This window comes from Gymnoscopelus braueri, assembly GCF_963280865.1.
Source record: "Gymnoscopelus braueri genome assembly, chromosome: 8".
Classification (NCBI taxonomy): domain Eukaryota; kingdom Metazoa; phylum Chordata; class Actinopteri; order Myctophiformes; family Myctophidae; genus Gymnoscopelus; species Gymnoscopelus braueri.
Window position 1 is genome coordinate 25207505 of NC_137609.1, and position 21598 is coordinate 25229102.

Consider the following 21598-nt stretch of genomic DNA (forward strand, 5'->3'; position numbering starts at 1 on the left):
ATTGATTGATTGAATACTTTATTAGTCAAAATTTTAAACAGCACGGAAGTACAAACACTTGGGCTAAAAGGATAACACAAAAAGGTCCTGGGGACTTGTTTCCACCGTGGTCCCATATACTGTGTATTAGAAATGTACCAAAACCACAAAGAGATCATAGAAACATTCACAGTACTGTTCAATAAACATTATGATAATTGTTTTGCTTTACTGACATTCAAATAAAATAAAAGAGACAATATGAGATAACTAAATGTGCTAATAGAATACCTATGACACACTGTAGAGGACAATCAAATACAAATACTTTTCTATACAGCATGAACCCACAGAGCAGATGAACAACCCTTTGCATATAAGTGTGAGGAAGTCTAATAGATGGTCCGGTTCAAACTCACAAAACCTGTCTCCCCCTGTGCTAAACTGTGTTGGTTCCATTTGTACACTCATAGAGTTACAGACCCTTAAGGGTGCATTTGGTTCCTAACTGAATCATTTAGCTGGGCACCCCTGATACCCCTCAAGGACCCCTGGGGTTTCCCAGACCCATCATTGAGAAGCAGTGGTCTATAATGGACCACCATTAGTAAGAAAGTTCACTGGGTTTTTTGTTAAGAGCAGTTTAAATACTGTCTAAAAAAACACACACACACACACACACACACACACACACACACACACACACACACACACACACACACACACACACACACACACACACACACACACACACACACACTCTCACTCTCTCTAAGGCCCTCATTGACTTTCAATTTACATTGTTTATGCTTATTATGTTGTTGAGTTATGATAATCTTTAATAATCTTAAAAGCCAAATTGAGTGGTTTAGAGCTTTTCACCTCAAAACAAGTTTTGAGTGTATTCTTTTCATTTATATTTCTTTCCCATGAATTGAAGGTAGGGTATGTGATATTTTTTGGTTAGAACAACATTTTGGTTAACAAGTTAAAGCTCTATATTCTGACCACAATCATTGCTGTTACATGCTGTAGAGTGTTTTTAACAGGGGTATCCCAGCTTCTCCACCTCTTTAATAAACAGAAACATACATACAAACATACAAGGTTTCTACCCGACAGCAACTGTAATACAGGCATATTTCCCTTCCCCTACTGAGAGTAAATGTTTCCCATCACACATCATCTCTTCTTGCACTTCAACGTTTTAATACATGACACCCTATGTTTCACATAAAAAGTGAATAAGAAGCTATTCTTAGTTACATCACTAGGGGGCAATATCACATTGTTTAAGAAAATGGATAATGTTCACAGGGTGGCAACAGGACTATTCCTCCTGGTTAATTCTCTGACTCACAGACTGCCCTACGTTTAAATTATATTGCTGACTAGTTGTCACATTGACCATTACTCACTCTTCTGTTTCATAGAGGCGCTGTTGTTCCTGCAGCAGACGACCTGCACTAGCAGGATACAGCTGAGACAGGCAGACAGTGTATGGGCCAGCGTGGTGAGAGACTTCCCTGTGTTCTAAAATAGGAGGATAATAAGTGAAAATATTTGTTTTTGTTTTTTAAACGTTCTGTTTATTGATTTTTTTTTCATACTCACAGGTCATATATTATAGTCAATACTGAAGCAGAAATAAAATTTTAAAATAAAAAGTTACATGAAATAAAAGGTAATAATGATAAATTACTAAAGATGTAGAAATGAATTGTTAATTTCCTTTTGTTCAGCTTATGTGTGGCCATGAATCTACGTGTATATATACTGTATTTGTGTGTGTATGCACTCGCACAAGTGTGCAAGTGGAGCAGGGTTAGCATTAACATACCTGTAGAGAAACAAAGATAAGTGCTGCAGAGCCTGCCCAGGCAAGAAACACGGAGAGACTGGAGAGTTGTCCAGTATGACCATTGGAGTAGTTAGTCCCGGCCTGGATAGTCTGTAGTACAATACATAACAAGCAAATAAATAAAATAACATTCCCCACCGTTGACAAGGCAGTTGATTTGATTTAATTCGACTTAAACCCAGGATAAAGCGTAATAAACACTCGTTTCCAATGTGGTCCTGTAACATGAATAAAAAGAAAAAGTAATTGACTCATCGTGAATACATTTAGATAAACAACCATCTTCATGAGCTATAGGACCCACCTCATTAGAATAGAGTATCCTCTAAATATGCATACCATAAAGTTAACCCTTCGAGTTGCTACCTTGCTTGCAATTACTGCTGCCACGCTGGAGGCCTGTATCGTAGAGATGACAGCTGTAGAGGATGTTGGAGAGCCCAGGAGTAGCATAGCAACACTGTAGGCCGAGATCAGCAACATTCCTGCAACATAAACCCTGGGATATAAACCCTGACAGAGAAGAATCTTCGGTGTTAAAAGCTATTTAGTTTGACCAATGGCTTAATACAGCCAATTGTGGGGTAACCTGGATGTGTGTGATCCTTTCACTATAAGATTGTCACTCTGTTTCTCATTCCTTTAGATACATGACAGTCATAAACTACTGGGTTGGGTAGCTGTAAAAAGCTATGGTGAAAAATGTCATCCCTGTGAGCCTAAATCCACTCACTCTAGCAAACCTTGGCTGGGTCAAGGTTTGCTAAAGTGAGTGGATTTGTATGTGATATTTATACAACTGCTGGAAATAGTACATTGTACTAGATTTTTACAAAGTCGTATACAATACACTCAGTATGTATTGTATACGAAGCTCAAAAGAAACTGCATTCTTATGACCAAGTCAGTCACATCAGTACGTGAATTTGAACATAAAAGTGAGCAGAGCAATCAAGTATGTACAGAATGTATACTAAAAACGTTTATTTTCATTGTATGTTCTTCACACTGTGGTGTGATTTATAGGCAAATGATAAATTGCTCAGACTGTAGTGTGAGTCAGGTATTGTTTGCAGGAAATTGATTTTATTTGAAAATATGTATAAACAGTGAAAGACAACTTGATCTTCAACAACATTGAAACACTACACTGCTGTGAACCATAAGCCAAGTATTATCTGAATTCTGTTGTTGAGAGAGGCTGTGTTTACAGCAATGGTACTCAAAGTGGGGTTCCAGGGGGTCCCATGCAGCTGTTAACCTACATACTTCGGCTATTTGAAAATAGCAAATCTACAAGGGGGGGGGGGGGGGTCTCTGACTTCTTTTCAGATGGGGGTCCGTGGCTAAATACAACAAATAATTTTGGGGTCCTTGACATGAGAAAATGTGAACCACTGTGTTTACAGTACCTGACTTGAATACACACAAACCTTTGAGGGTGTAACCGCGGTAATGCAGGATGAGGAAGCCAATCAATGCAGTCTGAATCAACATGAAGAGCCTTTCGCCCCAGGCACTGTTTTAAGATAAGATAAAAATGGGGCATTAAGGCAACTGTTTACACAGTAACAATAGAATGATTTTAGCACAAACAATAAGGTTAATTAACTCTTTAACTGAAAGAATCCTAAAATAGAATGAAAACTGTGGGTAGTAGTAGATGTAAAATCTCAGAAGATGTAAAATCTCAAAAGATGTAATGCAGGTGTGCAGTGTTTTTCAGTGCAGTACATTGAAAAGAAAATAAATCTTATGTTGGTTGTTGTTTGGGCATAAGCAATACACGTTATAATATATGCTATAGAGATACTGTAGTTTGCTGCACAAACATTAGTGAACTATCATTAATGATCAGCTAAGATCATCAAAACGTATTGATACAAGTTGCCCTACTGCCTCCTACACAACCTCAGTCAGGGTACGGCATCTTTGACACAAGTTTTGCCTTTAGCCTTCCATTGAATATGTCCCATATGGTCTTTGACATAATTCCCTTGTACCTGAGGGGGAAGTCCTTGGCCATGAGAAACAGCACGGGTCCTGAGCCAGCATACAGCTGCAGGAGAACAGAGGTCAGGCTCAGACCATCTGCATTCCTCCCTTTTATTATCTTCAACACTTGAGCTAGAGGTGCTGTGAGAAGACACATATGAGGTTGGCAATGGAGACGTCATAATTCAGGGCGATTCTTTAAACCATAGACTACACAAAGAAATGTAATTATGCAGTGATATTGGCTGACATTATGTTGTTGCTGGGGTATGTGAAATTCCAAATTTGTCCTCTCTATAACACTAATAAACCACAATTATTGTCTAGCCTAGACATTATTGACAAATAAGTATTCAGGCTAACAGACTTTTCTGTGGTGTGTGCTCATAAATTTGCTGTTTGCAGTCCTGCAGCTGTAAATCTACAACAAATTGTACCACAAAGTGGTTATTATTGGTTATTTAAGTGGTGTGTTTTACAGTTTGTAAAGTTACAAGGAAATGTACTGTATGTTAAGCCTGATACAGAAGTACCCTAGTGGTTGTATTCGTAAGACAAATGTGAAATTCCTCACCTATGACAATCTCCAGTAAAATCCACAGCCCTACTGTTTTGCTCAGTACAATCTTCAAGCAGGGCACTAAAACATGAGAATGACTTTAGAACAGCAGCGGTAGCCTGTCGTTGGAAAGTTGTTTTCCATACATATAAATATAGGCAAATTAGCTTGTAACGTTATAATAATTAGAGTAAGAATAAAGATGAGAGATCAGAGTAAAAAGTAAACACTGGAACCGCCCACAAACACCGTTTAGCTTCAGTCTGTCAAAACATTCCTCACCGTGTGTAAAGTAAAAATGGACGAAAAAGTTATCATAGCATTTTTCAGGCATCAAATAAGTCAGAAGGAATTCTTTAACAGGAGACAGTGAGTTCTCTTCCAACGTGTCCATGATGATCGGGATCAGGAATGCTGCTGTTGTTTCACTGGGAATGCATGGGGGTGGTACGTTCCCCAAAATGTTGCTACGAGGCAGGCGACACACACGCACACACACACACGCACACACACACACGCGCACACGCACACACACACACACACACACACACACACACACACACACACACACACACACACACATCTTTATTTGCGTTCACATTTAACAACTCAATTCTTGACTAAATTCTTGAACTCAAATATGCATAAACTTGGTAAACTCAACAACAATAAGTGTTTCAGGATACAGATCACTTCACGGATACAGGTAGCATGGATCCAAGACGGTCATCTGTCATGTCATGAGTCATGACCGTCATCATGGATGAACTTCAACTGTCCTGATGTTTGCACTTTCTCCCTTTTTGGCCCGTACATCTACATTAATGTTCAGATTTCAACTATTAAGTGTTTTCCCCATGGCCACGGATGTTATAATTATGTACGGACCCTCAAGAGTACCTGTATCTTCCGTATTATTCAATAAAAAGCATTTTGAACCGATTGGTGGCCATTTTCTCATATAGTTATAATGTATCAGAGTGCAAGACACCTCCCAACCGATAGGAGGTTGGGAGGCGTGGTTAAGGCGAAAATGGCCACCAATCGGATTAAAATGCTTTTTATTTAACAATACGGAAAATACGGGTACTTTTGAGGGGCCGTACATAATTGTAACATCCGTGGCCATGGGTTAAGCTATTTATATTTGAAATCTGAACGTTTAAGTAGATGTACGGGCCAAAAATAAAGAAAGTGCAAACACTATGTTGAAGTTCATCCATGACTATATGACAGTCATGTATTAGGGCTAGGATATGGCAAGAGCTTCAAAATCTCTTATAAATCTAGTCAACAAGGCCTGCAGTAGGCTATGCACTGGACAAATGTGCATGACATTATTTCAATAAACTAAAAACATGGGAAATGTTAGAGGGAGTAATAGCCATGGATACACGATGGTCGACTGTCACGACCGTCATGGTAGAACTTCAACCTGGTGTTTGCATGTTCTCCATTTATGGCCCGGCCCGTACATCTACATAAACGTTCATATTTCAAATATAAAGTGCTTATTCCATGGCCACAGATGTTACATTTATGTACGGGATCTCAGAAGTACCCGTATCATCCGTATTGTTCAATAAAAAGCATTTTAATCTGATCGGTGGCCATTTTCTCCATATGCTTTCAACTGAGCGACCCTATCGGTTGGTAGGTGTATTGCACTCTGATACATTATGAGAAAATGGCCACTGATCGGATTAAAATGCTTTTTATTGAACAATACAGAATATACGGGTACTTTTGAGAGTCCCGTGCATAATTGTAACATCGGCCGTGGCCATGGGGTAATCACTTTATATTTGAAATCTGAACGTTTATATAGATGTACGGACCGTAAATGGAGAAAGTGCAAACACCAGGTTGAAGTTGATCCATGACTGACTTTAACAGGAGTTTTCATGTAGACTGCAGTAGCAGTTAATAAATAGACAAACAAATGAATTAATATACTTTAACGTGCGGAATCCGAAACAGGCAGCGCTGTGATTCTGAATTTTGTTACTATTACGGTGATTAGTAGCCTATTATTGACACCACCTGGGCGAGTGAGTCCTGTAACTTTCCTGACGTTAAGCTGTGTACATGTGTTCAACAACACAGCCATGCAGCCTTGCAGTTTAAGTGCAGATTTCAGCTTGGGAAAAGCAGCCTCCAACGGGTTTGGGTACGTGGTTCATAGTCACCATTGCGTTATCATGGTATCCCTATTCTTGCTATTATGTTGCAAATGATTGTATGTGTGCGGGCGAAATAACATTGACAGCTATGGCAGGTGACGAAAGCTTGCCAGACCTATGCCAGGCTAACAACGGTTGCTAAGCTGGCATTGGACAATCGTTTTTGGGGTGGGGTTTAGCGAAGGGTCCATTGTCACAGACACTGAACAGAATTTTGCCAATGCCAGCTGGGCTCTTGGCTTGAGACGGGTATTGCTGCAGAGTGCAGACTACAGCAGCCTCTTGTCTCATACCTCTCCTTGCTTGGCTTGGGCATTCCTGCAATCTGCAGGCCTCTCGGCTCTCACAACACATTTATGGACCTGAAATGTAGTAATTTCAGATAATTTCGGTCCTATTAGGGGAGAGTCAGTGAGAGCTGGATAAACGAGGTAAAATGTGTCAAATGGAGTCTGTACGGCTGTCGATAAATGAACACATGACGTCGGTGGGAGAGGAGATATTGTGTGTTTTGGACAAACAGCAGCGTGGTGCTGATGTTTGTTGTGTGAAGCAGCTTAATGTCAGAGTGTTTGTGTTGGAGCGCCTCAGTGCGGCTGCAGAGTTCATGTGCAACCTCTTCCAGAGAGAGATAGAGACACTAGAAACTCTGCTGGAGGAACAAAAGACACTGCTGGTCATTGACTTTCATATGGACATTGATCTACACACTGCAGGTATGTCTGTTACACACACACAACATCAAACTACACACTACAGGTATGACACAGCGTTTGCATTCTAGCCAGCACGCCAACGTAGTTCCCATATGGTTTCAAGGTGGGCTACTAAACCATATGGACCCCATGTCGGCAATGTCAGCGGGATCCACTTGAGTCCCAACTGGGATGCCCTTGTGGGATATAGTATGTGTGTTCTACCTGGGCCTTAGGTGGGCCCCACCTAGGCAATTCTATGTGGGGCCGAGGTGGGTCCTAACTGGGATGCCCATGTGGGCTATAAGTAGGTTCTACATGGCCCTTAGGTGGGCCCCAACTAGGCAAGTTTATGTGGGACCGAGGCGGGTCCTGACTGGGTTTGCCCATGCGGGCTTTAAGTGGGTTCTACCTGGGCCCTAGGTGTACCCCAACCAACCAGAGTGCAGTGGCCATCGCTCCAAATGTTGTGACGTCAGGGCTCTCAATACTGTACATTGGGGAGGAGGAGGGACACAGGGCGGGCACACAGATCGGTGAACCAATGGGAGCCCACGGATGTTTTCTCTGGAGATTTTGAATACGCGCTAGAGGGTCTTTACTGACCGAGCCATGGCCCCACTGGCCCTCATGACGCTATGACGCTATGCCACTGATATGCGCTGCCAAGTGGGCGCTACGTGGGCGCGGGCGCTAGCACGGGCCGAACTTCTAGTTAAAATAGTCAGCACCATAGTCAGCAGCGCCATGGTCATTAACCATAGTCAGCACCATAGTCATTGACCGTATTCAGCACCATAGTCATTAACATAGTCAGCAGTGGCACCATAGTCATAAATCATAGTCAGTACCATAGTCAGCACAATAGTCATTAACCATAATTAGCACAATAGTCATTAACATAGTCAGCACCATAGTCATTAACAGTCATTATCATAGTCAGCACCATAGTCATTAACATAGTCAGCAGTGGCACCATAGTCATAAATCATAGTCAGTACCATAGTCAGCACAATAGTCATTAACCATAATCAGCACAATAGTCATTAACATAGTCAGCACCATAGTCATTAACAGTCATTGTCATAATCAGCACCATAGTCATTAACCATAGTCATTAACATATAGTTATAGTCATCTCTAGTCATGTACTATAGTCATCTCCATAGTCACCTCTAGTCATGTATTATTGTTATCTCTATAGTCATCTCTATAGTCATGTACTATAGTCATCTATTTTTTGTCATCTCTATGGTCATGTACTATAGTCATCTCTTTTCATTTCTATAGTCATTTACTATAGTCATCTATTTTTTTCATCTAGTCATAGTCAGCACCATAGTCATTAACATAGTCAGCACCATAGTCATTAACATTGTCAGCACCATAGTCATTAACATAGTCAGCACCATAGTCATTAACATTGTCAGCACCATAGTCATTAACATTGTCAGCACCATAGTCATTAACATAGTGAGCACCATAGTCATTAACCATTGTCAGCACCATAGTCATTAACATTGTCAGCACCATAGTCATTAATATTGTCAGCACCATAGTCATTAACATTGTCAGCACCATAGTCATTAACATTGTCAGCACCATAGTCATTAACATAGTCAGCACCATAGTCATTAACATTGTCAGCACTGTAAAGGTTGACCAAGCGGCCAAGGCTCCAAAAATGAACAAGTTCAGAATTTGAAGATCGTTGAGTTTTATTTCTCTCACACCTCCGGAAAACCGTCCAATATGCAGCAGGTAGATAGTGAATAAATAAATAAGACGTGGAAAAATAGACTTACAAAAACAAACCATACAGTGACTGCACAACAAGGCTATCCCTTAACTAAGGGCCCTGGCAGCCCTGTCTCACGGCTGTTAACGCTTTGCTTGCCAAGTTCAACTAACTGACTGTCACTTGCAGCCTCCCTTAAATAGGGAGTGGATCCTACCACAAGCACAGAAACAATTAACCTCAAAATTAGCTTATCTACAAGCTTACAACTATCTGATGAATAAATAATCTACCACATAAATAGATGTTGTACTTTAAACTAAACACCATTTTGGGTTTGCATTTACTTCAAAAAGACATAGAAATACTTTGCTCATTAACATTGTCAAACACCCCTCCTCCTCTACAGTACATGGCACGTTCCACCCCTTCTTAAACCCAATTGACTAGCCTGCTCTGTTTCGGCAGTTACCACCAGTCAGATTCAGAGGGTGCCAGTACTGCAGAGGAAAGACCAGGTGACAAACAAACATTTCAGATCAGTTCCAATAAACAGTGTTTAAATAAACCAAGTTTGAACCCCTGAAGTCTGTCTCATTTCTACATTGAATACAGGTAAAAATCATATGCTACAAATAGTCCCTTCCCTCTTAGTGTGTCTATGTATAGGGCACGGGCTGCCCCGTGACAAGCACCATAGTCATTAACATTGTCAGCACCATAGTCAGCACCATAGTCATTAACATAGTGAGCACCATAGTCATTAACCATTGTCAGCACCATAGTCATTAACATAGTCAGCACCATAGTCATTAATATTGTCAGCACCATAGTCATTAACATAGCCAGCACCATAGTCATTAACCATTGTCAGCACCATAGTCATTAAAATAGTCAGCACCTTACTCAGTACCATACTCATTAACCATAGTCAGCACCAAAATCAGTACCATAGTCAGCACTATTAACCTAGTCAGCACCATTGTCATTAAACATAGTCAGCACCATAGTCAGTACTATAGTACTGACTGTTTTGTGAATATAACTGCAACGCATCACAATCTGACGTGTTTTGATCTTGTAGATCTGCTATTTCTGAAATATTTTTACGAATTGTATTTAAATTCATGCTTACCATTTATACATTTATTGGACATGTTAATATGAAATCACATTCAGCAAATAATGAGACCGTTTAAATACAGTAAGAGTGATTCATGATTAATCATCAACAAAGGTTTACAGTTACAGTTGAAGTCAAACAGCACTGCCATTGGTCTAAAGTCCAGCCCTGGTCCTGGTATGTAAATACAACAACAGTGAATACATAGGGCTACAGTTTAGTGTTGTAGCCTACTGTCGAGCTTACCGGAAATTCCCTTCCTGTTTTAAAGTAGTCGCTATCATTACATTTGATAAGATTAAAGTGTGTAACTCAGAAAACACCTATTACCACAGAACAAATTGTTTCCTCTCAATACAACAGAGAAGAAGCCATGTTACTTTCTGCAGCAGCCCATCCCAGCCCTATGACTTGAGATACACCTCCCACACTAAAGCACCCCACCCTTTTAGTGTATATCTCCATATCTCCATTCCTCTGAATTAGTGTTAGTTGAGAGACGGGGGGAAAAGCTATTTTTCAACAGTATTTTTTAAATTTAAATTTCAGCCCAGAATCGTCCTAGCTTAAAAGAAACACAGTCAAGGATCTCCCTGATCAGAAAAGCAGAGTATTTTAGTTAAAGTAGTATCCAGCAAGTGACAATGTGCACTGGAAGATGCGCCCGTTGCGTTGGAGGGAGTCTGTTCCCACTAGCAGTCATCTCCATCCTCTGCAACATATTGCTGTTCTTCCCCGGCTGGGATGTCAAATATGTTAAAGATGGACACATTACTGAAGAGGTCAAATACATGGGGGGGCTGGTTGGAGGCGGACTAATGGTAAGTACCTTATTACAGTGGTTTTCAAACTTTTTTTAATTTCAAGGACCCCATAATAACTCTGAGAGCGTACAAATGGAACCAAATGGACCCATTTGTAAGCTCTCAGAGTTACAGACCAGAAAGGTTCAGTTCGGAACCCCTTCAAGGAACTCTGAGGGTCCCTGGACCCTACTTTGAGAACTGCCTTATCATATAATTTAGCATGTGTTATTATTTGGTATGTTCCAGGAGTAGGCTACAGTATGAAATACGTTTATTTAGTGTTTCTCTGTATAACATATACGTATAGAATAAGATAGACACTCAAAAACAGTTTAACCCTAATGATTTGCCAAAGCCACAAAATAATAGCTTTTATATTTTGGGTTCCTGGTGTGTGTTGAAATGGTTAAGATTCTCAAGCTTGCATACTGTGGAAGAGTCGTCTAATTAGAGCCGTGATGGATTTCATTATACACGACTTTAGTAGCACCATTGTATTGCACATAATGCATGACTCTGTCATGAGCTGTGTCCGAGGATGACTGCGGAAAGGTCTTCTATCAAAACATCCATATAAAACTGTGATTCTCAACCCTATTCATTTCAAGGACCCCCAGTTTCATATGCATTGATTAGGCAATGGACCTCAATTTCATTTTACAGTGTAGTTTGGGGTCCCAATCTACACTGTAAAATCTTCAGTGTTCATTTAACTCTGAGTGTACACATGGACCCAAATGGATCAGTAAGAGTTGGTTGGTTGGTTCCTTGTGTACACTCTGAGTTACAGACCCATAAAGGTACAGGTAGGCCTACATGTGGTTCTTAAGTCCTGATCTCTCTTCTCTTTCATGATCAAGGTTGCAATCCTTGCCTGAATAAATCGTTTGTATGTGTGCGGACAGTTGTATGTACACAGTATTCACCCTGTTGCTGTTGTTTTGTAGATGTGTTTACACTAAACATACACTATAGTGCTTCTCTACAACTAAATGTAAGTGTAAAAAGAACATGAAGGGAAAGTGACTAACCATCAACTGATCAGACGGTGCAATTCAGTTTGCGTAGATTTTTTGGTGGAATTCCACATGAATGGACAGAATTACAGATTGATATATTAATCAACTATTTCAGTCTAATTTAGAGCATGGTTTCCACAGATTGTGTATTGTGTTCTCAAACTGTTAATTTCTCCCGCCTTAGGTGTTGGTACCAGCGCTTTACATCCATTTGACAGGAAAACAGGGGTGCTGTGGAAACCGTTGTGGGGTGAGCTTTTCAGGCAGTGGGGCAACAAATATACTTATTATATATAATCATTTTATTTCATGTCTTCTGGAGCTTCTTTCTAACTTGCTGCTAGGTATGAACTTAGTAAATAACGAGCCCTGCCACAAACAATGACTAACACATATGGAATGGAATGTGGTAATTACTTCCCCCATTGAGTGGAATGCCTAGATGAATGCATAGGCTCCAATATTTGATAGAATACATTTCCTCCAATTATTCCTGATCATATTAATGAAAAATATAATTGAAAAATATGTTTTTAAATAGACTATATATGTAAATAGTCTGACCCTTCATTATTTTACTTCTGCAGATGTTCCTCTCCATTGCATTTGCTGCAGTTGGGGTGGCTGGCGCCCTCTACAGTTTTGTTGTGGCAGTGCTTGGACTGCAGAATGGACCACTCTGTAAAACTATCTTGATTTGGACAACACCTTTTAAAGACAGCAGGTGACAAACAAGTGACTTGCAAATGATATTCATGAACACTATCAACTTTTCGTGTGCAAACAAATGCATATGTTTACACAGTGTTGTCTAATATACTGTATTCCACTTTTTGTAGGGGCTATCTGACAGATCATACATGGTGGGGAACATGCAGTGAGCCCAAGAATGTGGTACAATTCAACACTGGTTTATTCTCTACCCTGCTGGTGGCAAGCGGTGTGCAACTGGTGCTGTGTGCCATTCAGATGATCAATGGCTTTTTTGGTTGCCTGTGTGGAACCTGCCGCAATAAGGGGGTAAGCAGTCACTTAAGCATTCAAGAAAATATCAAGCCAGTTTATTATGGTGAAATACAGTATAATAAACATGTCAGTATTTTCACATCTACTAACTATACAACCAGAAGCTTTGATTCCCAGTTTTCTCACAATTTAAAATTTGGGACAATGATATCTGGTGTTTTTGTTACAGCCTCTGTAAATCCTGCACAGTAGATGGTTCATCATCAACTCTCCATACAATATCCATGATGAATGAAGACTCCTGGACTGGTGCCCCCTTGTGGTTAGAAAGATTAAAGCCGGGGGAAATGTGCATTGACTTACATCAGCACAAATCCTCCAATTGATGGACATTACTATTAACAATATTCACATGGCAGCCATTTTGCTCTGATGTCATACTTGGGGGATGGTTTCTCATAACTGTATGACGAAGTATGATGCAAGAGCAAAATGGCAGCCGTGTGAATGTGGTCAGTTGCTATCCATGTATCCATAATCATGTTTTTTTCTTCTTTTTTTAACAATGTAAACATAGCAGACCAATGCTAAATGAGTCTAGTATACAATGTATTTTATACTTATTGTCCATTAAGAAATGCCACAGTATAGGCTATAGCTTTATGTATTACCCTTACATAGTATTGCTTCAAAATACTGAGAACACATACAACAGATTGCATTTGCATTAAATTAATTAAGCTTACAATAGCACTGTGTGGTACATTATTTAAAAAATTGCCCATCCACTGCACTTTCACTGCAATACATCAAATTGTTTCCATCCAATGACAAGGACCAGGTTATTCTTCAATGGCACATTTTATTATAGCATCTATAATCTCATCTAGTACTGCATAAAGATACATATCTACAAATATATTGGTGTCATTTGAGCTTGTTAAGATTTGTTTTTAATAGAAAAACACATTTGTCTTCACTGTTCAGCACTGGAATGAAGCCGCCATGTTAAGCATTGAAATGAAGCCTGCATGTTTGACAGTGTACAAATGGCAACTTAATTAAAAACTTGGCAGACAGCGTTATAACAAAATAAAAATAAAGAAGTAGCCTGCTTTGCTAGCTTGGCAATACAGAAATACCGTCTCAGTCTTCACAATGTTCTGAGGAAAAACATTTGTACCATTTTGGCACGTATAAAGTAGCAAAAGGATAAAGTCGGAGGAGCAGTGTATTCCTATTGATATTATAAAATCATAGTATGGACAATTAAACAGCCACAGAGCAATGCCCCAAAAGGCCAGAGAGCTGCTTATGTTTAAAAGGAGGCAGGTTTGTAGTGCCTGGCATTAATCGTTGTAAATTTAAAACATTGTAAAATGTTAAAATATTAAAATTAATTTTCAAGTTTGTTATATGCATATCATGTTATAATACCTATATTTAACCATGTTTTAACAAATATATGAAACAATTGTGCCTTAAAGGAGTAGTTCATACAAAAAACTACTTATTTTACTCCGGTAGGAGTCTCCAACCGGAGACATAAGCATCTTTCCGCTGGTCATCAAATTATTGCGACAAGAAGAACGAAATCTCCACGAATTCAAGGCTTCGTGGGGTGTATAATTGATAGATTTGGGTGAACTACTCCTTTATCAGTATTTGTCTATAATGTAGTAAAAACGAAAAGCACAAAACCAAGATTTGCATCAAGCTGTGTTTTGTGTACTATTCCATGACCAAAACAACAGTCATGGTGATGATCAAAGCTGCTTACTTGTTAGGCATCACAGAGGAACAAGTCTCTCTTTCTGAGACTGATATGAGTCAACGACCCTATCAATGAAGGAGTGCTTTTCTTTATAAAGAGCAAGTGAAGTTCACCAGCACACTGCATAAATAATTCCAATGTAGTTCATATCTGAGGAGAAGACATCACCTGTGTATATACAGTATTACTCCACTGAGGTAGACAGAGAAACATTGGAATCAGGAGTGTTCACAATACTTAAATGAGACAACGCTGGTTAAGAGAGTACCATATATAATTATACTGCTATATCAGTGATGTATACCCCTTTCGAAAATGTACATGGCTTGTCCAAACATATATAAACCCAATATGAAAATATTAATAACTATACGTTTGCTTTTAAAAGACGTAAACAAAGAGGGCCCTATCTTGCGGGCCGCCTTACCCCTTATGCATAAACCTTTTTGGCATTTTTTACTATTTTGAAAAACATTTTTAAATAGTTCAAATAGCTGATCTACAAGCTCACAACGTGTTGATGTAGATCGGCTATTTTCACTACTAGTCCATACCCGTGGGGGGATATGCGCACCGGCAACCCGGGAGCCAGCGAACACAAAAACGCTAATAAACAGCTGACATTATGTGACATTCGCTGTTCCGTGCACATGGTAATGGTGAATGGCTGTGTGAAAATTCAGATCAATTGCTCCAGCCACTGAGGAGAACCGGGCAGAACAGTTTTGGTCTCACCACCCACTACAAACGCACTACAAACAGACAGAGGTTTCTCAAATTATAGGAGGCTGTTAAAATGTTTTTCAAAATAGTAAAAAAAAACAAAAAAGTTTAGACATAAGGGGTACTCCATGAGATAGGGTCTTGATTCTACAGACTCAAAAGAAATGGAGTGTTAATTAGATCAAAACAGAATGAAATGTAAGATACCCAGGCCAGCACACGTAAAGATTCTACAAGCAGAATACTGTTCAGGTCATATCAATGGCTACAAAACTTCACTTTGATTTAAAACCTTAGCCATTGGCAGAGCAGCAATCCTTCTCTAAGGTATTTTATGCATTGTGAAGGAGAAACCACTTAGTCAAACTGTTTCATCATGTACTTCCGGCTGACTTCATAACCAAGGAACAATGCTCCATTGGCTGGGAAGGTGCGAACCATGGTGGGGGTAAGGCCGGAGTAAAGTGCCCTCACTCCTAAACATGGAAACATGACAGAGGCAGGGTAGTTTACAAACTGAGATGCAACTATTTGAAGGAGGAAAAATATGCAGTAAGCTTGTCACTTGTAACTGTTTGCTTTTTAAATGAAGTGTTTTGAAAGTACATTTGCGAATGAAAACCATGGTGGATGTTAACACACAAACAAGTTCTTCCTACCTTCAGTGCGTGCAATGGTCATGAATGTTTTGAAGAATCCCGCCTGTTTGCCTGTCATGGACATTACTTGTATCCGAGACTTGACACAATCCATAGGGTAGACCACCAGCCAAAGACAAGCCCCTCCAAAACCCCCACTGAATACAATCGGTGCCACACCTGTTACATTTGACAGTACCAGTTAAAACACAAACACACACACACACACACACACACACTTTGTGAGCTCCAGAGTACAAGCTCAAATTCATAAAACATAACATATTACGTTTCATCTTAGCTAATAACACACCTGCTCATTCAAGCCTATAATAAAGTGCATAGAATGCTGCATTATGTATCACACTAAGTTTGACATGAGCAAATCAAAACCTAAGAGTATGTTCATGGCTTAATGAAAACAATTATCCAGGATTATCCAGCCCTACACCCTCAAGACTACCACCATTTAAAGGGGTGTAAGTGATATTCTTTTGTTAAAATAAGTGTGAAATAGCTCTATATTCTCATAGTAATCATTGCTATAACTGGGGTCACCCCATCTTTACAGCTCTTTAGTATACTATAGTATACTATACAGAAAATAAATGTTCAGTTCAGGATATTAATTTCATCAAAATCAGAAGAGAGAACTCATACCGGATGCAGGATAAACAATTGGAAGTAATGAAACATGCGATGCGAGAGTGCGGTCTAGCCAATACCAACTCAGGACTCCTGAATCGCTGCCCTCCACACTCTCCTATCTAGCATCAGGGTCTTGAGCTCTACAGTGTTGTTAGCTGAGCTGTCACGCCGCAGTGCATCTACGTAGGTGGTGCGCATCTTGCCTTTCCTGGCTTTTCCCTGGGTTGGCTCCCATAGTGTCAGTTTGCTTGCCACTAGTTCCGGGTGCCTGACCCAGTGCCCCTGCCAGCCTCATCCTTCTCTCTCTGACTTTATCTGTGACCCGTGGTAGGTCCCTGTAGAGAGGACCACATTGCTGTCCATGTGACACCTACTGCCATTCGTAGCACTCTTGTGTAGACTCCATCCAGGGCCCTTTCCTGTTGTGCTGTGAGGGTCCATATTTGAAGTCCTCGACTGCCTCCAGCACAGTCCCATCCGCAGTAGCAATGGTTTTGTCCTGTGTTAACTGTCAATACTTCTGTTTTCTTGCCATTGAGCTTGAGGCCGATCTTCCTGCACTCCATTTCTACTGCCAGTAGTAGTTCCCTTCCTTTCTCAGCTGTATCCGAGACTAGGGCAATGTCATCTGCGTAGTCGAGGTCAGTTATCATGATGGGGTGTACTCGCCTTGACTTCCTCAGGACAAGAGTGAACCCCAGTGCCTCCTCTCGGCCATTGATTGCAAGTCTCAGGGCATGGTCCATCGCTATAATGAACAGGAAGGGGGCCAGAGTGTCACCCTGTAGGACGACCTCTAGGTTCTCAAAGTGAAACAAGTGAAAATTAAACAAAAAAGCAGATAAAACTGGAAATGGAACACTATAAATTTGAAGCTCATAAATGGGTTCTCTCTCCTGATTGGATGGAATTGGTGACCTGAAAATGTATTTTTTGTTTACTAAATAGCTAGAGAGACAGGGAGACCCCTGTCATTGAACAAACTATATATAGCAATAATAAATATCGGAATTTAGAGCTTTAACGTTTTAATAAACTTTTAGTATTTAACAACAACAAAAATTCATGTACAAAACAGGTACTAAGGGAAAAGGAAGGCTCTCCAGTGTGTAGAGCAGAAGTAGTTCTTTGCCAGTACTGTACCTATGTCATCCTTGTCACATTTCCAATGGTCTGCAAATGTGGAGCGACAGAGTTCATAGGCGCCGAAGAAGCAGAAGTAACCAGGAACCTCTCTAGCAATGGTGGTGGTCAGGCCCTGGAAGAAGCCCAGTGGTCCATCATTCCTCATCACTGTCTTCACCACCGACCACACTGTTCTTCAACCAGAGCAGAAGAAGTTTGGCTTGAGGCTGATCAACTGTATACTTTGTCAAAACACATATTTTCAACTGGAAAGTTTTGTTTAGTTTTTCTGTTGAAAATACTGAATTTTTGCCATATGATGAATTATAAATTAAACCTTCGTTAGTCTACAGTGACTACATTTGCATGCTGAATCTAAAAGGAATATTTTACAAACAAAAAGTCATCCAAGTGTTTACATGATCAAACATGTAGGCTATGAGGTCTATGAAACAAATTCCCACCACCAAAAAAAATATAAAAAGGGCCTAAACAAAATCTGTAAACAACCCCCCCCCCCCCCAGCAGATAAGAAATACTGCATACAACTCGTGATTTATCAACAGTAAAAAGAAATAGTGGCATAAACTAAATTTTACAGTAAACAAAAACAAACACACACTTTTGACCACTGGCGATCTTGCCGGATGCCTCCATTTCATACATGGCTTGAAGACGGCACTTCACAAGCTCAGTGGGGCACAATACAAAAGAGGAGAAGATGGATGCCACTGAACCAGCACAGGCTTTTTGTGTGTCACTGAAAGACAGACACAGAAGAGACCAACTCTTTCAGACAGAAATCACAAAAACAATTTTTTTAGAGTAATTCTGCAGTTTGCTTTGCATGTAAACCGAACAACCATCCTGGGGTTCTCCCTACCTGAGTACTGCGTCATTGTTTAGTCCAGCAATGACACGGATAACCTGCTGGCAGAAGCCATAGCTCATGAAGAGCACAGAGTTTTCTGCAACGTTGGCCATTAGAGCTGGGGTGGTGCCTTGATAGAGGCCACGTAGACCAACTTGTCTGTAGGTAGATGTAAAACAGTCGACAAAGCCCCGATACATAGTAGGAAATGTCTGCATTTTTACTTTGGCAGTGTCTAATGGTTGCCCACTCAGGACACATGCTGCTCCTCCTAGGACAAATAACAGAAGGAAACAGAGAAAAACAGGCCCAGTTAATAGAACAATGTGTTGTACTGAACATACATTTCTATGGCCATCATAAACATCACAGAACAGCGTGTATGTATGATGATGACAGCAGACTCACACACTGAATGTGTCAAGACAGATAAGGATCAGACTGAACAGGCTTGTGCACCATGGAGCAGTGCACACAATCAATGGCAGCACAAAGAGACCGGGTGCATAAACAACAGAAGTCAGCAAAATATCCCGCCAGGTCAGACAAAGGTCTCTCAATATTGCACACTTGTTGGCTATTGGTGCCACTGCTGATAAGTTATTTACAAGTAAGTCAAAGCACCAGACCTTTGTGCACTGAAGGAATGTGGTATTTACCTATAGCTCCTGCAGAAAGGTCGATCATGGCCTGGATCACTGGATGTGGGGCCATAGTGTCTGAGAAGTTGGCACAATGTTCGCTCTTCTTGAATCAGCTAGCTAAAGCTCCTGCAAAGGTTCCCAAGATTAAGACTGAAAGATCTATATTGTAATCGAACAAAAAGGAAAAGACGACGCTGCTCCTCCTTCCATATTTTCAAACATGCATGGTTCTTTTTATCATGAAAAAATAATAAAGCCCAAAATTCCCAGCAATTGTCCGGTAATATGTATTAAAAGGGAGCTGAAGATTAGTATCAGAGCAACAGAAGCAGAGCAATAGAATTACAGCACTTAAAAGCACTTTGATCATCACCATACTATAAATGGTGTAATTATCTTTAGATAAATACATGTATCACACACACACACACACACACACACACACACAGTAATAAATCAATATAACTCATTATCAAGCACTCTGTAACTAATAGCTGTCAAATCAATATATCCACTATTCACTCAAGAAGCTAAGCTGATCTTTGAACGCAACCATGAGAGGGCGACATGTGCTCTTCACATTGCCCTATGCAACATCCTCCAAGTCTGGTTAAGGACAAATACTCGAGTATGTAACGTTATCCATGATGTATCATGCTCCAATTCTGTATGACCGGTTTGGTGACTAGTACTGTACTGCTACTGCGTGAGCTACACTTAAAACGTCAAGGTGTCCACAGTTTTCTGTGAATCTTTCACTTTGCACTTTAATTCAGAACTTGATATCAAATAAATTAGCCAACGTTTCGTTACTGTTGCATCTATGCACATACCTTTATAGTTACAGAACAACAGAGATAGATACAGTTTTCTTCATAGTATGAAGTTCATACAAACCTTTTCAGAAGATCAGAGACGAACTTGTTATTGTGGCATCAAATTTCAAAGGCAATTGTCTTTGACAACACTGGTTGTAGCTGGTTGGTTGTCAACCAGCTAAACACGTCCTAACAGGGCATGTAACAGGCATGACATGCGAATCGGTATGAAATCCGAAGCTCAACAAAACATGGACTTTCTCTGCGTGCATCTAATCTTTTTCTAACGATTAATGAATCAATGAATGGAGGGATCGAGGAGGTCGGCGCATGACGTTTTACCTGCATAACAAAATAAAAGACAAAAGAAGCACTGCCGGCTTCGGTTTCATACTTCGTCGCACGACGGTGTCGTTCGTCGAAAATGGCCGATCTGCAAGCTCACAGCGCGTGGCGTCTTCGGCGCGCCGTGAGCTTGTAGATTTGCCATTTTCGGAGCATGAATTATGGCTTTGTTTCCGGTTCACGATGTTTCGCTGAAAGCATATTATAACTCAGGGGTTGAACGCACAACTAACATGTCGGAAAACGCCCTTTTAATAAAGACGTTTAATTTGAAGCCAGGCGACGCAACCACGTTGTATTAAAATTAAAATGAATATAAAAGTCTATAATTTGCAAACACTGAGCGCCCACAAAACGTCACTTCCGTGTTTTAGGACTACAAACGGTTGGGACTACAAACGATGCTGCAAGTTCCAAGAACGACGAAAGACGCTGTTATTTCTATTCCAGTTTTTAACATTATGCCTCATATATACACCATGTGAGTTCATTAAACGGAATAACAAAGGCATAAAGCAGGAATAGCCAATATATAATGAGTAAATTATGTGCTTTAATAGCTGATCAATATGACTCTGCATGGCTCTTGCCTCTGTAATCTTATTTTTACTCACAACTACAGAAGAGATTAAACAAGTATCCTCTCACATATTTCTCTAAAAACATTTAGATTAGTAATAGACTGATTTAATCATGAATTTCTCCCAAAAAAAAGCAGACCCACACAATATCAATATTTTCATTTTTTGCCTTTTATAATAAAAAAAAACATTGTCTACATCACAGACAAGAAATCATCAATATTTCATTTTGATCTATTTTCGATGAACAGAAATGTACCCCATGCCCATCCCTCCCCTAGAACAAACTCCTTTATACATAGTATACTTTACATACCTATAGTTCCTGTTCATTCTCTTTACATTATACAACATTATCAAATATTACCAATAGCTTTAAAATAAATACACTGGTCTCTCCATTGTACTTATAATCACTATCCTGATTGTACATACAGTAGCGTACCCATTTCCCACAATTAGAGGCAAATGAGTGATTTATGTGCCTCGTTTCAACACAACCTAAAT

At 40.0% G+C, this 21598-nt stretch overlaps 3 protein-coding genes across 3 annotated transcripts; 1 reads left to right on the plus strand and 2 right to left on the minus strand.

Moving 5' to 3' along the window:
• Nucleotides 1–22: 22 nt before the first annotated feature.
• On the minus strand, nucleotides 23–4835 carry LOC308090359 (mannose-P-dolichol utilization defect 1 protein-like). Its single transcript, XM_080435497.1, has 7 exons — nucleotides 4677–4835; nucleotides 4410–4475; nucleotides 3844–3976; nucleotides 3274–3359; nucleotides 2207–2325; nucleotides 1820–1930; nucleotides 23–1512 (listed from the first exon to the last, which is right to left on the minus strand). The coding sequence occupies exons 1-7, from the start codon at nucleotides 4786–4788 to the stop codon at nucleotides 1390–1392; spliced, it is 750 nt and encodes a 249-aa protein (XP_080291623.1). The 5' UTR covers nucleotides 4789–4835; the 3' UTR covers nucleotides 23–1389.
• A 5942-nt stretch (nucleotides 4836–10777) lies between these two features.
• Nucleotides 10778–13280, plus strand: tm4sf21a (transmembrane 4 L six family member 21a; the record flags this gene model as incomplete). Its single annotated transcript, XM_080434922.1, has 5 exons — nucleotides 10778–10954; nucleotides 12143–12208; nucleotides 12546–12682; nucleotides 12798–12978; nucleotides 13154–13280. The coding sequence occupies 5 exons, from the start codon at nucleotides 10778–10780 to the stop codon at nucleotides 13160–13162; spliced, it is 570 nt and encodes a 189-aa protein (XP_080291048.1). The 3' UTR covers nucleotides 13163–13280.
• Nucleotides 13281–13794: 514 nt separating this feature from the next.
• On the minus strand, nucleotides 13795–20534 carry slc25a15b (solute carrier family 25 member 15b). Its single transcript, XM_080435644.1, has 7 exons — nucleotides 20245–20534; nucleotides 19363–19473; nucleotides 18716–18974; nucleotides 18455–18592; nucleotides 17851–18026; nucleotides 16081–16239; nucleotides 13795–15897 (listed from the first exon to the last, which is right to left on the minus strand). Exons 2-7 carry the CDS (start codon nucleotides 19415–19417, stop codon nucleotides 15779–15781), a joined length of 906 nt encoding a protein of 301 aa, XP_080291770.1. The 5' UTR covers nucleotides 19418–19473; nucleotides 20245–20534; the 3' UTR covers nucleotides 13795–15778.
• Nucleotides 20535–21598: the final 1064 nt, after the last annotated feature.